Raw genomic sequence first — 14191 nt, forward strand, 5'->3', positions numbered from 1 at the left:
CTTTTTTTCCATTCACTTGCAAAAGTAAAGCTAATGAACCATGAAATGTCACCTAAAGCTCAAATTATATTGGTCAAACAAGTCTTTATGAGGGCTACTTCTGAACAGCGAGTAAATAAAATGTACTGTATTAATACATTTAGGATACAACCTTTATTCTTAATATTCTCATTATTGTTGGTACAACAATTTCACAAATTCATTTTTTATAATTCAAACTTAATAGATAAGGTCTAATTTTTGTTGCCATGCAGTATACTGGGCCTTTAAGAGAGTAACGTCATGAAACCTGAATCCGAGCCGGAGCGATGTTTCATTTGAGTCATTCCAGAGCTGCAGGCACATGACGAAGAAAACAAAGTGGAACAAAGAATGACTTTAATCATCACACAGTGCAACATAATGCCAATGACTCCAACAATTAATGTAAAAAATATTCACAATATTTGTCGCTATCGTGGCTTAAACACAAACACTTGCTTGACCACTCAAACCATTCTGACCTACTTGCTGTTTGCCACAACACTGTCTATTTTGGGTTGGCAGCTCAGAGGGCCACAGCGGTGGAGGGGGTGCATATCTTTGTCTCTTGCAAGAGCTCAGACACTCTTCAACCCCCCTGACTGGCGCATTCAACACATGAAAAACATGGATATGTACTTGTCTTTTTAGACCAAAGAGAGCAGAAGACCTGGAGACTATGGTAAGGCATTACAAGTGAATACTGTGTGATGTGAACAGATGAAGTTCTAACTCATGAGGTGAATTTTGAATGTGAACTTCATGGAAATATGTTTACAGGTTTTACATAACTTTAGCCATATAAAGATGTGGTTTTATATTATTTAAATATGCTTTAATGTTTAAAATCATTGTCATGTTCCATTGATTAATTGATTTATTATGGTTAATCAAGTAAAACGATAGTTACTTAATTCTTGTATTTACATTTTTCACATATTCGATTTTTAGGACACTAAGATTACCAAAATGAGCAAAAACAAAAAGTTGATTTGACTGGCAGTTATAGCATTACAAGTACATTTCACACAAGCATCCGCTTATTCAACTGCTATCTGATGACCTGCATTGCTGCTATGTATTTGTTTCTGGGTTTTTTTTCTTTGTTTTTTTCAGAGACAAAGTCCTGACCAAGTTGGTGCATAAAACGTACTGTGTAACTTTTTTAATATCATCATTTCGAAAAAAAGTTGAGGCAAAATGGATTTTACTGCCAAACATGGGCTGGTGCTGCTCAACCAGCTGAGGAAGATGAGGGAAGGGGAGCATCTGACAGATGTGGTGCTGGTTGCTGAGGGCATCAGCTTTCCATGCCATCGCGTCGTTCTGGCTGCCTTCAGCCCATACTTCCGTGTAATGTTCACATGCGGCTTGCGTGAGTGCAACACCAGAGAAATTTTCCTGCATGACACCCCTGCAGACAGCCTGGCCCTCCTCTTGAACTACATGTACTGCTCCGATCTTCCTCTCACCAACGCCAATGTACAAGGCATCTCTATTGCGGCTTTTCTCCTGCAGATGGACGACGTCTTCACTCGCTGCCAGCAGCACATGACCGAGAACATGGACGCCACCAACTGCCTTGGTGTGTATTACTTTGCCCGTGACCTTGGTGCAGAAGAACTGGCCGACCATGCCCAGCGCTTCCTGCGCCAGCACTTTGACCAAGTCTGCCAAAATGAGGAGGTCCTGGAGTTGGAGGCCCATCAGCTGGGAAAGCTCCTGACTTCTGATGACCTCAATGTTTCACGAGAAGAGACCATCCTGGATGTTGTCCTACGCTGGGTCAAACACAGCACTCTGATGGATGGAGAGGTCCGTGTTCTGCACCTTCCAGAACTCCTGAGGAAGGTGCGTCTGCCACTGATAAATGCTGACTATTTAAGAGAAGCAAAGAAGAGAAACACGGCTATCCTGGCAGATGCTGAATGTCTAGAGATTCTCAATCAAGCCTTGGAGGCCACAGCAATGCATCCCTCAGCTGCACCACGCAAACTGAAGCTGCGGTACGGCATGGAAACCACAGATCTGCTGCTCTGTATTGGAAACGACGGCGACGGGATCAGATCAAGATACGGCAACTATACCGAGCGCAGTTTTTGCTATGCCCCATCCACAGGCCGAATCTACTATATAACTTCACCTCGCTATGCAGAGGCTCTGGGGTACGTGTGTGCCGGGGTTGTAACTGAAAGAAATGACATTATAGTGGCAGGAGAGGTAGATGCACGAAGAATGGCCCGACAGAAGGACATGCATGTTAAGATTTACAGGTAAGGTATTAGCTGACACACTGATAACTCTGTATTTGCACACACAGATGACACTGATTGTTGTCTTGGGTTGTCAGGTACAAAGTAGAGGCCCAAGGAAGCTGGGAGTGCCTGACGTCAGCTGAGTACCGTGATTCATACGCTCTGGGGTCACTGGGTAACACTCTGTACCTGCTGGGTGGGCAGATGAAGTTGAAGAACCAGTTTCTCATAACTAACTGTGTGGAGCGATGGTCTCTGGAAGGAGGACCCTGGCGCAGTGCAGCACCCCTGCCGATACCTTTAGCCTATCACAGCGTGGTCAGGGTGAAAGATCGCCTTTATGTGATGGGTGGTCGAACCCCACAGGTAATGTCAAATCAAATTTACGCAAGTTAACTTCTTAGCAATTACTGTAAAACCTAGAGAATTAGACTTCAATACATTTAACATAAGCTCTGTGTGTGACTACTCTCTGACTGCACCTGCTCTGTCACACACACTCTCCTCTTCAACAATCCAGTCATACCGGACGGACGATGAGCCAGACCGTCTGAGTAACCGCCTCCTGGAATATGATCCAAACACAAACAAGTGGATAGAGCTACGTCCCATGCAGTACTCAAAGTACCGCAGCAGTGCTGTTGTAGTCAATAGCGAAATATTTGTGATGGGTAATATTATTTGTTTTGTTCTTTATTTTCAAATCTCTCTTGGAATGCAGATATTGTGATAATCCTGCAACATCAATTGAGCTGCATTGGTCCCTGGAACAACATTTCTTTTTTTTTTAATTTAAACTTATTTTGCAGGGGGTATTGGATGTGAAGGTGTGGATCGTGGGCAATCCCGCCGTTGCCTCGATGCTGTAGAGATCTACAACCCAGATGAAGATTGTTGGAGGGATGGACCTCCTCTCCCATCTGCACAACTCTCACTGCGCACTAATGCATCAAACGCAGGAGTGGTGGGAGGCAAAATCTATGTATGTGGATACTACAAAGGAGCAGGTAATAAAAGAATAGTCATATCCAATGAATGAGGAGTTTGAAAGCTGAGGGACTACATTACCCATTCTGTTTCTTAACTACCTTCAGATCGTCACGATAATATAACAAAAGACATTCTGGAGCTGGACCCACAGAAGAACCGGTGGACTGTGATGGCTCGGCACGCTCTGATGCATGACAACTACGACGTCTGTTTAGTGGCAAACCTCAACCCGCGGGGACTCATGTCCCCTCCTGCAGACTTGGTTAAAGAGTAACAGACCAAATCAAGTCAAAGTCTGTGTCAGAGAATTAGCGAAGACAATTTATTATTAATTAACAATGCTCTTATTGCTGGGCCAAAGGCATTATTATGTTCAAGTGAAAGGATTTATTGCCCTTTATGATAGAGGATCTATGGTTAGTGATTTGCACATTGTCATGAGAGATTTTCATGTCAATGAGAATAGAAAGATCGTTGGCTATTGTCGATCTTAAACATCTGGAGAGAATGATAATCGGAATCCTGCAGCTGTGTGGCACATAGCATTATCAGTAAACCAAAAAAAGTATCTCTTGACAACCAGACATACATTTTAGTTATAATTAGAACTGCAACCAAAATTTAATCAACATAATCATTTGTCATGTTTTAAGCAAAAATACTGAACCACTTTAGAGTCCAGCTTTTCAAAACAAAGAAACTGAAGACATCACAGTGGCCTCTGAGAACATGTGAATGCAATTTGTTGACTATTTCTTAACATATCATAGATCAGCAAACCATTAACAGTTTAACCAAAAGAAGAATTTGCACAATCAATGATAATGTAGCTCTAATTATTACTATGAACTTTGATACATATTATGCCAAGATGCTTGTTAAGTAAGTTGATTTGTTTATTGCAGGGTAAAGATATATAATAAATAAAATACATTGACAGAATATACATATCAATCAATATTTTTATTTTGAGGAATGCTTCCTAAAGCAGTCACGTTTTCTGCTAATAAACATGCACCTTAACATTTATGGAGCATGGCTGATTGGTTAAAAGAGGTTTGTATTTAATCTAGAGTAAGTACAGAAAAAATAATTTAAAAAAATAATCAAGAGACAGTTAAGTGAACAATATTAATTTCTGTTTGTCAGCTGAATAACTGTTAATATGTTATTGTCTGCATGTCCGTCTGTCCTAAATATACTTATCATGAGTACATTTCAGACCTCTCCAAAGCTCTTCCACCACAAGTATAAGACAATAAATGTTAATGAATGTTTTCATTCTTCAAAAAACTGAACACTTCTACAACAAATATAACATATTATAAGGTCATAAGTAATGATAAATATCACAATAAATCTTTCTGGCTTTTACTCCGAACATAAGAGCACAGATACTTTACCCTTGAATCCTTAACTCTTGCCTCTAAAAGTCCAAATCAAAATCACAATCCTTGTCAAACAACTGCCAGAGGCCTTCAGGTCTCATTGGGCTCCCTCTCTTGGGCTCCGATGAGAGGTTCTCTAAAATGGGCTCGATTTCTAGGAAGTGCTTTGAGCTGTTGCTGTCCTGAGACCAGCAGCTGAGAGGGGTAATGAAGCGCCCTTTAGCTATGGATCTCATCTCCCTGTATGGCACTTTTAGACAGTCCGGGTTGGGACTGCTTAATATGTTCGGATCCTGACCCTCATGTAGGGGTGATGAAACATGTTGTTGTTTATCAAAGTTTTTGAGAGGGTTATTGTTTTCGTTTGTGAAAGTGCACTTACTCCTTTGTGAGAGCACTAAAGGCCTCTTTTTGCACTTTCTGTGGCCTCTCAGAGTTAATTTCCTCTTTCCTATACTGTAGCTGGGAGGCCGAGGGGGAACTTCAGCCTTATTGCTTTCAGAGTTGTATGACTTAGGTGTAGCCTGTGTGCCTTCGAGCTTGTTGTTTTGCAAGATGATGGAGAATGACTGCTCCAGCTCTGGTGATGTCTGGATGGCATTGTCCGTCACTGTCTTTGGGCTGGGTTTACCTAAGTGCTCTGAGACTAAGGTGCTGAGCAGTTTCAGAGCCTCTTCAAGCATGATGTGATCTCTCCCCTGCTCCTCTGTCAGACTTTTCAGACTTGTCTTTAAGCTTTGCAGATTTGAACAGAGTTCTGCTGTGGTGTCCCCATGCTGAGGAGAAAAATATGTTTATCTATAACTATCGAAAACATTTATTAACCACCAATATCTACTTTCATCCATCTGAGACTTCAGCGATCTTGACTAACTGCTACATGCAGTTTACCTTTTGCGCAGTATCCTCCAATTCAGTCATCATCTCTTTCTGGGAGTTTACTTTATTCAGTAAAGTCCCAAATTGCTGAGAAATGTCACTCTGAAGACTGCTGAAATTATTCTGCACTGGGATGAATGAAAGACAGAAATGTGCTTAAAAAGAAAGATTGAATTTAATGCATAGAAGTCAAAATGTCCAAATTATGGGTGGCCCATGTATAATGGTTGTGCCAAGAGCACCATCTATTGGCAATAATGAATATTTGCTTGTGAGTTGTTTTTTTAATCCTAAATTATTTGGATATACAGAATGCAGAGAGCAACTCTGAGCTAAATCATTCCAACAAAAAAATGAATGTAAATAAATTAGAAAACTTACATGTTGATGCAAAGGTGTCAAATTTTTGAAGGATCGTTTGACACACCGCAGTATTTCTCTCTGTGCCAGCGACCAGTTGATGGATCTGAAAAATATGGCAGCACTTTGTTTTTATCTCTAAAATCTACTGCATAATCAAAAAAGCAAACAGAATGGATCCTTTACATCACTTACATTGTTGAGTGTGTCTCGAAAATTATTGCATTCTTTGGCAAACATATCACTGTTAAAGCAAAGGACAGATATACAAATGTCAGAAGTAATGAGTCCTACTTCTTTTATAATTGTGGAAGTATACATTTAAAGTGAGAAGCATGTTTAAGTCATACCCATCTGTTTTTTCTTTTGCCTTTTTCTTGTCCTCTTCAAATTTATCCAGTATTCCAAAAGCTTTGCTCTTGTCTTTAAATTCTCCAAACAGGAAAGGTTTAGTGTGATAACTGCTTGAAAACTTTGGGTCACTTCCCTAATAAAAAAATAAAATAAAATCAGTGCTGAGGACAAGACATGACTATGAGGACAAAAATTAAGACAATACATAACTTTTTTGTCACTTAATCTGAGTGAAAATAAATAAAACTGTATGCACTCCTGCTCCTATCCATTGGGTCACATTTTTTACAAGATAGTTTGTTATCCACAAAATGGAAAACAGGTATTGCAAAGAAACAGAAACAGAAATTTCATCACAGCCTTTTGAGGTAAACAAAAGCATCTCACAATAATGTGGGATGCACTATATGTATGTTAATAACAAGTAATATAGCGATCACAGATTATATAAATTGCTATTGTCTCCCAGTATATACTGCACATATGAGAAGTTATATTATATCGTATATTTCTATATGTATAAAGTTACTCAAAAGAACAAAACGGTGGTAGCATCGCTACAACATCTTGTGTACTATACTCTTAGTACAACACATTTGCAAACATGCCCCTGAGTTTGGACCACTTACACATATTGTAACAGGGGTGAGTGAAACTGCCTTCTTAGCTCAGGAATTTGTCCATACATCTGGGTACTTAACGATTTTACTGCCACTTTTTAAATTAAATTGATAGACCTCACCTCTTGTGAACTTTGTTGGGAGGTCCTGGATGACAAACTCATATCTTGAGACGGGCCTTGAGAATTTTCAGGCCAAAACTGAGACCCGAAGAAAAACTGAGAGTCTGTGATACTTGAGTAGCCGCTGGTAGTCCCATTTCTGTGGATTGTTTTATCCCCGCAAAGTGTGAGAAGTAAAGAAAACACAACCACACAATTGTAGCAAATCAGGTAAACACACAGATACACACGTAACATATTCCTCCACAAATGTAGGGCTTGATTACACCGTTTTCCAGATTCAAACTATGGATCCCAGCTTCATATATCATTATTGAGAGATGGAGAGAAGTACCCTAAACAGCTCATGGAAGTCAACGTTAAGTGGCACACTCAAGCTAACTAGCGTTAGCTTACCTGCTTCCAGTTGGGATGCTCAGCATCTCTTTTATGTTCTTCGTATGATTCATGGCGTTGCATTACCTGTTTGTAAAGATAACAGGTTAGGAGTAATTGTATCAGGCTTTGTCTTCGAGTATCAATCAACTGTTGACAAGTGTGTTGGAGTCGTGCGAGCTACTGTTGCGTTAGTTAGCATGAACGCTAATCTAGAAAATACTTCACTAGCTAGCTAACCATATAATGTTATAACATGCAGTCCATTTTAATTTAAGTTGCTACAAACTGTTGACCTCGCCAAACCTTAACCATGCCATTTAGGTATCTGACATATTGTTATAGCAAAGGGAGTAAATATACAGGCTGTATGAATTAAATATTGTCTTAATTGACTCACATTCAGCAGAGCCCTGTTGATAAAGATCGATAACCGGCAGGAAACTCGCGAGGATTCGAATCTCCCGCCTTGTGAACTTCCACTTCTCATTTAGGGTCCCTCGGAAAAGTGAGTGAGTGAGCGAGGGATTGAATTAGTTATGACAATGATGAATTGGTACATTATTGTCTTCAATAAATGTAGGTTTACTATCAATGTGAGGAAGTTATTTAAATGTATTATTTCTCATAGGCTTCCCAAAGAGTACATTGTGAGTAAAATAAACAATAATCTGAACTATTAGCCAGCACCTCTTCAGTATATTTAGCCAAACAAATTTAAAAAAAATCAGAACAATTCATAAAAAAAATTGCATTTAATTCAGAAAGGTATCATTTAACTCAATGCTACTTAAATAAACTCTAGTTGCAATGACATATATTTCAGAAACATGCTGATATTATTTTTTTTCAATTTAATTTATTTATTTAAAAATTGCTTTTGTGACTAAGATTGAAATCAACGGAATAACTGCGGTGATTATTTCAAGTATTGTTATTTTTAATAAATAATAATGATAATATATGTTATTTTATTATTGTTGTTGTTATTGATATGTTATCAATACAAGTATTATCAGCAGTAGTAGTAGTTATAGCATATATTTTAATATATCATGTTTTTATTAATTCACTGTATGTATACTATGCAGACATGGGCATATGTTAATGAAGCAGTAATAGTATATATTTTAATATATCATGTTTGTATTAATTTATTTGATGTATACTATGCATACGTGAACCTACGCTAATGGAGCAGGCTGAATCAGGGTTTTATTTTGAAATTTGTACCCGGAAGTGTCCATGCTAAATGAATCGAAAGCAGGCTGCGCACTGTAGGACGATCTGTGGGTGAACTGCAGAGGCGTGTTGATGACAAATCTGCCAAACCTATAGGTGCCTTTCAAACAACACCTGTGCAGTGGACCTCACCTGACGTGAATGAGCTAAACCATACCTAGGAGTTTGGTCTGGCCAAAGCCTAGTGTCTGGCTGGTGAGTTAACTTTTTGTTACGAGCAGCTGATCGTAAACAAAGCCGATAATGTTGAACAGATTTAAATAGATAAGCAAATATGCCTCTATAACGCTGTCATCATTATTTAAGCTCTAACTGCGAGCACGATTTAACGTCATAATAGTGGCAGGTGCTAGGTAGCTAAACACCTTGGTTATATCCTGTGTTCAGCTGACGTTCGCACTTGTTCATGCCCTTTTTCTAAGCGTTAACGCTTTAAGGTGGCGCTACTTAGGATTTCAGTCCTGATTTTATTTATACTAGAGTAAAAACAAGGGCTTGTGCTCAGAATTTCAGCAAGGCCGATATCCTCCCTGTGCCACTGGCACCGCAGTGGCGAGCCTGTGGCTGGCGAGCGTCAGGCAGGTGTCGGGACAGCGGCACCGTGGACCTGAGCGGGCGGGGCCACGTTTCCCGAGACCACTGTTGGCACGACAGGTCAGATGCCGCAAATCGGTTTTCAGATTTTAAAGTTGATTGACAGAGGCGCCGATTTACACTAAAAATGTTTATATCCCAACCGATTCCAATGAAACCAGGAACCTGCCTGACCCTTGCCACAGGATTACCACTGTCCATTCACAGTATTTGTTGTTGTTCCATTAGCTTCAAGTTGATGGAACTGTGTACATAGTTGCTTATGTGTATTTATATAATGGAGAAAAACTATAATGTAGTTTGCATCACTGCAAATTAATATATATTCATAGGGTCAATCACCATTGTGTCCCTTATTCGTTGAGAAATAGTGACTACAGTAAATCCTAGAAATTGGCACTTTCACAATTTTGCCAGTTTATTATTTTGCATCATAAAATCTTGGTAACAAAAAGAAGGCTGGTGTCTTGTGTCTTATCTTTATAGTTTGGAACATTTTATGATCGTTTATTTGTCAATGTGTTACATATGAATCTAACTCAAGTCTGTTTGCTCTTTAAGGGTTGAATATGGCTCTCTCATTCCTCTTGGTCTTGGCTGCAACTGTGATTCTTATCAGACCCGAGACACCTGTAACTAAGGTAGAAAAAGGATGTTATCACGCCAAAGAGTCAATGTGTGCTTTGTTTTGGTTACACTTATTTACTAATCAATTACTGATGTTCTGTGTGTAGGCTTTACATCAGAACTCACTTGAGTGCTGTGGTGAGAAACAGAGAGGGAACAACTCGTGTTCAAATGACACCCACTGTGAACCAGGTGAATAATACTGCTATACACACTGTATAGTGCAGGAGTAGTGCTGAATCCATCATTTTAATTTCTGTACTTTCTAAAAGAGAAAGTATAAATTAGATCCTGAATTTTTTTGTTTGTTTACAATTTGCTCCTATATATATATATATATATATATATATATATATATATATATATATATATATATATATATATATATATATATATATATATATATATACACATACATACATACATACATACATACATACATACATACATACATACATACATAGCAAATGTGAAAAGCACATCTTTTTTTAAAAATATTTATCCTTTAATATAATGTAACATAAGTTGCAGGGTGAACATAATGTGTTAATATTTGGGTTTCAAAAGGCAAAGAAAGTGAAATATGCTCTTGTTCTGGTTTCTTCAGGATGCTTCCTGCGTGTCCTTGAGAACAGCAACAATATTTGCATATTGTGTGACTCAGCAGCTGTGGATTTGGAGAACATAACAGTCTGCACCTACAGTAAGGACAGAGCTGTTTTTTTATTTAAAAAAAGAAACCTTAATGTACCTTAACTCATTTATTTTACATTTTACCCTTTTGTATGCTCATCAGACTACACAGTGGAGAGGAAAAACCACACAACTGTAACCACTGTCATTCCTAAAATTGGTAAGATATCAAATCCACAGTCATTAATAATTCATTTTCTTACGTATATGATTTAGTTTTTGGCCTTATGGTAGTTTTAATATTATGGTTAAATTATTAGAAAAAAAGTAAATTCATTTCAAGCTAATGTGTTTAAAGGATATCAACGCACCAACTTTAGGGTATAGTATTAATTTTGTATTTTCCAAGTTTGAAATTGAACATAGGTAATTGAGTATTAACCCTTTCCATGTGTAACAATATCTGCATGATGATGGACTAAATAATAAAAAGGTAATCACCACGTTTCTCAGTTTTCTGTTTTGTGGTATGTTTCTTGGCAGGAGGGCCGGGTGTGGCAGCCTCACTTCTTCTGGGAACACTGTTGATCAGCCTGTTCCTGATCCTCTCTGTTGCCTCATTTTTCTACCTCAAACGCTCCCACCGACTCCCGAGCATCTTCTACCGCCGCAACAAGGGTAAGCATTCCACAGCTCTGATGCTCTGTAACTATCGAAGCAGGGTTTCATCGACCCACCACACCTATTACTACCAATATAATGAAGCATGGGAGTGCTAAGAGAGCATGGAAACACAATGCTATTGCTCTGCTTTAGTGATTAATAATGGATGTTTAGTCAGTTAAACTCAAAAGTAACAATATTTTTTGTACTTTTACAGCCTTCATATTCCAACCAAGTGAGACTGTAAGTCAATGTTATTGTTGCTTTCACAGCTAATCACACACTACAGTACATATGGGGCCTTGTGTTGAGACTGAATGCATTTATTGTAGCCTCAGCAATGTTGTCTTGTGGCACAAAGACATTATTTGTAAATATGTCTCAAATAGATGGTTATAATTTATATTTTTGTTCCCCCTACTAGGCTGTCATGATCCCCTCCTCGACAGGTAAGACGATTTCCTTCTCCTAATCTGTTAATTACCTGTTATTGAACTGTCACTCATGTCTTGTGGAACAGATTGTAAGACTAGGTAAAGCAAAGCAGTCAGATCATTACACAGAAGTATTGGACAAGGTTGATGAGGAGTGTTTCATATTTGAAGACTGTCGTATCGATGACAGGCTTGTGTTCACAAAAACAGATCCATAAAAGTTCTGCTTAAAAGAGTCGGTTCAAAGACGCTATATAGAAGGATTCCAGTGCTTGTCTCTTCTTGATTTTCCACACAGGGGATTATATGTTCCTTTGTTTTGTGTTTCCTTTGAAGTGAGGAAGCCAAGATATGTCAGAAGGGATCGGCCCTCTGCTACATCAACACTGAATAGTGCCACCGTACCCACCACGCAGGTCTATAATGTGTAGTAGGAGTAGGCGGTGGGACGGCCGCTGCAGGTACGAGAGAACGCTCAGGAACGATGTTTGATTATATTTTCATCATGTGACGCTCAGTTGTGTCAAGAAAGACCAGTCGAATCGTAGGAAGGTGGCCATATTTAACTGTAGCTGCTTTTGCTGCATTCTTGTCACTCGGGCTGTTACTTTTTCTCTAATTAACAATATGAGTGTTATATTCTGGTATCCACCAGCGAACCTGTCAGTCTTCTTAACACATTCTCTGATACTACTTTAGTTTTTTTCACATAAAAGCCACAATCATCCCAGAAAAATTGTTTCAGTATTTCTCTGTAAATTTGAAACTGCCCATGTCTGTATGTTTTTTCCGCTCACTCGAGCAGCACTCCAGGATCACTTTTTGTTAAGTCAAAACTCCTCACAGTGTGTATGTTCAGTTGACTTGACGAGTTTCAGAAATATGTGGACGAGTTTCAAAAATATGTGGACCTGCCTGTTAAAGAAATAGTTTGACACTCCGGGAAATACAGGTATTCACTCTCTGCACAAGCACCAGCACCTCTAAAGTTTACCAACACATTTGATCCATTTTATACCGTATAACCACATCCAAAAAGTGGAAAAAACATAATTTTATCGTACTGGCCAGACTACTGCGGTGAATTGTGATTTATCCACTTTGTTTTTTGTTTACATTAAACAAACCAGATATAACGTTGTGAATGTTGTTGCTATTGGAAAGAGGCTAGCTGTTTCCAGTCTTTATGCTAAGCTTAGCTAACCAGCTGCTGGCTATAGCCATGTTTTTTACAGATCCGTGAGTGGTCATGATCTTCTCATCTAACTCGCTGCAAGAAAGCTTAAAATCATATTACCTTTATTCTTTTTAATGCAAAGAATAATCATGAGAGTGATTAAGTTGAGAAGCAGGGATTTGTTTGGGGGGGACAAAGTGACAGCCCAGTGACATTTGATAAGAGCCTGTGTTTGCTAAATAGGATGATATTGAAATGTGATATTTATTTACTTTTTGGCATTTTATGCACTGAGCTTTACTGACTACAATCAGACCAACAGAATATAATGTGTGTCTGATAGCAGAGTTTTTCTGGTGGGCTGGGATATTTTAGAGAGAGCACTGTATGGATGATTGTTTGATTGTTTTTTGTGGTTTTATTATTGCATTTGAACTTTTTTGTGAGCTTAACCAATGTGAATGTATTACACAAGTACAACAAATCATGCATCACTGTTGACTGCATCATGACTTCATAACAGACCGAGTGAAACATGAAAGAGATGAAGTCATTTTCAACAACCAAATCATTTAAGGCCTGTGATCCTACAGAACCTTTTATATGCCAATTTTGCTCCATAAAGTAGATTCAAAGGCCAATAGATTTTTCTCTCAAAACCTCAAATTACTGAATCCTTCTGCACTTTATTTGTCTAAGGTCATCAGTTAATGTTGGACCCTGTTTTTATTTGAAACTACTAGATGCCATCAAAGGGATTGAGATTTCTTTTGTTGTATAGATGGCAACATTATTGTTGCATTGTGACAGTTTCTTGACTACTAATAACCTTTGCCAAAATGTACTTTGTGCCATAACTGTGATTAATGTGCCATTATGAGCTTTAAAAGCAGCCAGGAAACATTTAGTCATGACGTGGTGAATAATTGGGTATTTGAATTATATCCAGTGGCCTTTATATTTACTGTACACTATTCTGAAACAAGTATCCTAGTTTTGTTTGTTACATGCTATTTAATTACATAGTTTTATATCTTGACAATACTAATTTTCTCCTTCAGTGTATGTGAAGCAACGTGAAGTGAACCAGATTAAAAGGCAGCAATCATACCATGAATATTCCCTTTTTTTTGCATAATGTGTTTGCTGTTGTCCAGACAGCCATACGGTATAGACATGTATATATTGTTTTATACAAAAGATGTATTGTTTTTGTAATGATGTACATATTCTAGTTTTAATGCCATAAAGAATGTTCTGAAGATGTATGTAATGTTTGGAGAAATAAAGCACCTTGCCATAACCAGTTTTTCTCTCTGCAGTTATATGAGCTATCACGCTGCTGAATTTATGTAACAATAGTTTGTGTGGTGTGTGTGTTCCAGTGAAATATTTGTGATCCATCCGAAATGTGTCTATGTAAATAATAAAAGTGAGTATTGATCTCACCTCTAATA

At 38.3% G+C, this 14191-nt stretch overlaps 3 protein-coding genes across 6 annotated transcripts; 2 read left to right on the forward strand and 1 right to left on the reverse strand.

The window, feature by feature from the left end:
• The first annotated feature begins 600 nt into the window (after nt 1-600).
• Nucleotides 601-6502, forward strand: kbtbd12 (kelch repeat and BTB (POZ) domain containing 12). Of its 3 annotated transcripts, none has more exons than XM_068594510.1 (6): nt 601-703; nt 1138-2294; nt 2372-2642; nt 2797-2947; nt 3086-3283; nt 3371-6502. In XM_068594510.1, the coding sequence occupies exons 2-6, from the start codon at nt 1222-1224 to the stop codon at nt 3538-3540; spliced, it is 1863 nt and encodes a 620-aa protein (XP_068450611.1). In that variant the 5' UTR covers nt 601-703; nt 1138-1221; the 3' UTR covers nt 3541-6502. The 3 variants fall into 3 exon arrangements, with proteins under 3 accessions (XP_068450611.1, XP_068450610.1, XP_068450612.1); XM_068594511.1 differs by lacking the exon at nt 601-703 and having other exon boundaries at nt 1315-1396; nt 1540-2294; XM_068594509.1 differs by having other exon boundaries at nt 601-2294.
• LOC137796529 (interactor of HORMAD1 protein 1) lies at nt 4211-7862 on the reverse strand. The gene is made up of 8 exons (XM_068594512.1): nt 7765-7862; nt 7386-7451; nt 6990-7128; nt 6244-6380; nt 6089-6137; nt 5915-5999; nt 5546-5661; nt 4211-5430 (listed from the first exon to the last, which is right to left on the reverse strand). Exons 2-8 carry the CDS (start codon nt 7436-7438, stop codon nt 4693-4695), a joined length of 1317 nt encoding a protein of 438 aa, XP_068450613.1. The 5' UTR covers nt 7439-7451; nt 7765-7862; the 3' UTR covers nt 4211-4692.
• A 733-nt stretch (nt 7863-8595) lies between these two features.
• On the forward strand, nt 8596-14132 carry cunh1orf159 (chromosome unknown C1orf159 homolog). 2 transcript variants are annotated; one of them, XM_068594411.1, is made up of 10 exons: nt 8596-8801; nt 9112-9260; nt 9762-9841; nt 9935-10019; nt 10435-10530; nt 10624-10680; nt 11004-11138; nt 11341-11366; nt 11548-11572; nt 11894-14132. In XM_068594411.1, the coding sequence occupies exons 3-10, from the start codon at nt 9770-9772 to the stop codon at nt 11986-11988; spliced, it is 591 nt and encodes a 196-aa protein (XP_068450512.1). In that variant the 5' UTR covers nt 8596-8801; nt 9112-9260; nt 9762-9769; the 3' UTR covers nt 11989-14132. The 2 variants fall into 2 exon arrangements, with proteins under 2 accessions (XP_068450512.1, XP_068450511.1); XM_068594410.1 differs by lacking the exon at nt 9112-9260 and having other exon boundaries at nt 8597-8801.
• Nucleotides 14133-14191: the final 59 nt, after the last annotated feature.

The sequence above is a fragment of the Clinocottus analis genome, unplaced genomic scaffold (genome assembly GCF_023055335.1).
Source record: "Clinocottus analis isolate CAN_PGR_092001 unplaced genomic scaffold, fCliAna1.0.p SCAF_3, whole genome shotgun sequence".
In the NCBI taxonomy this organism is placed as follows: Eukaryota; Metazoa; Chordata; class Actinopteri; order Perciformes; family Cottidae; genus Clinocottus; species Clinocottus analis.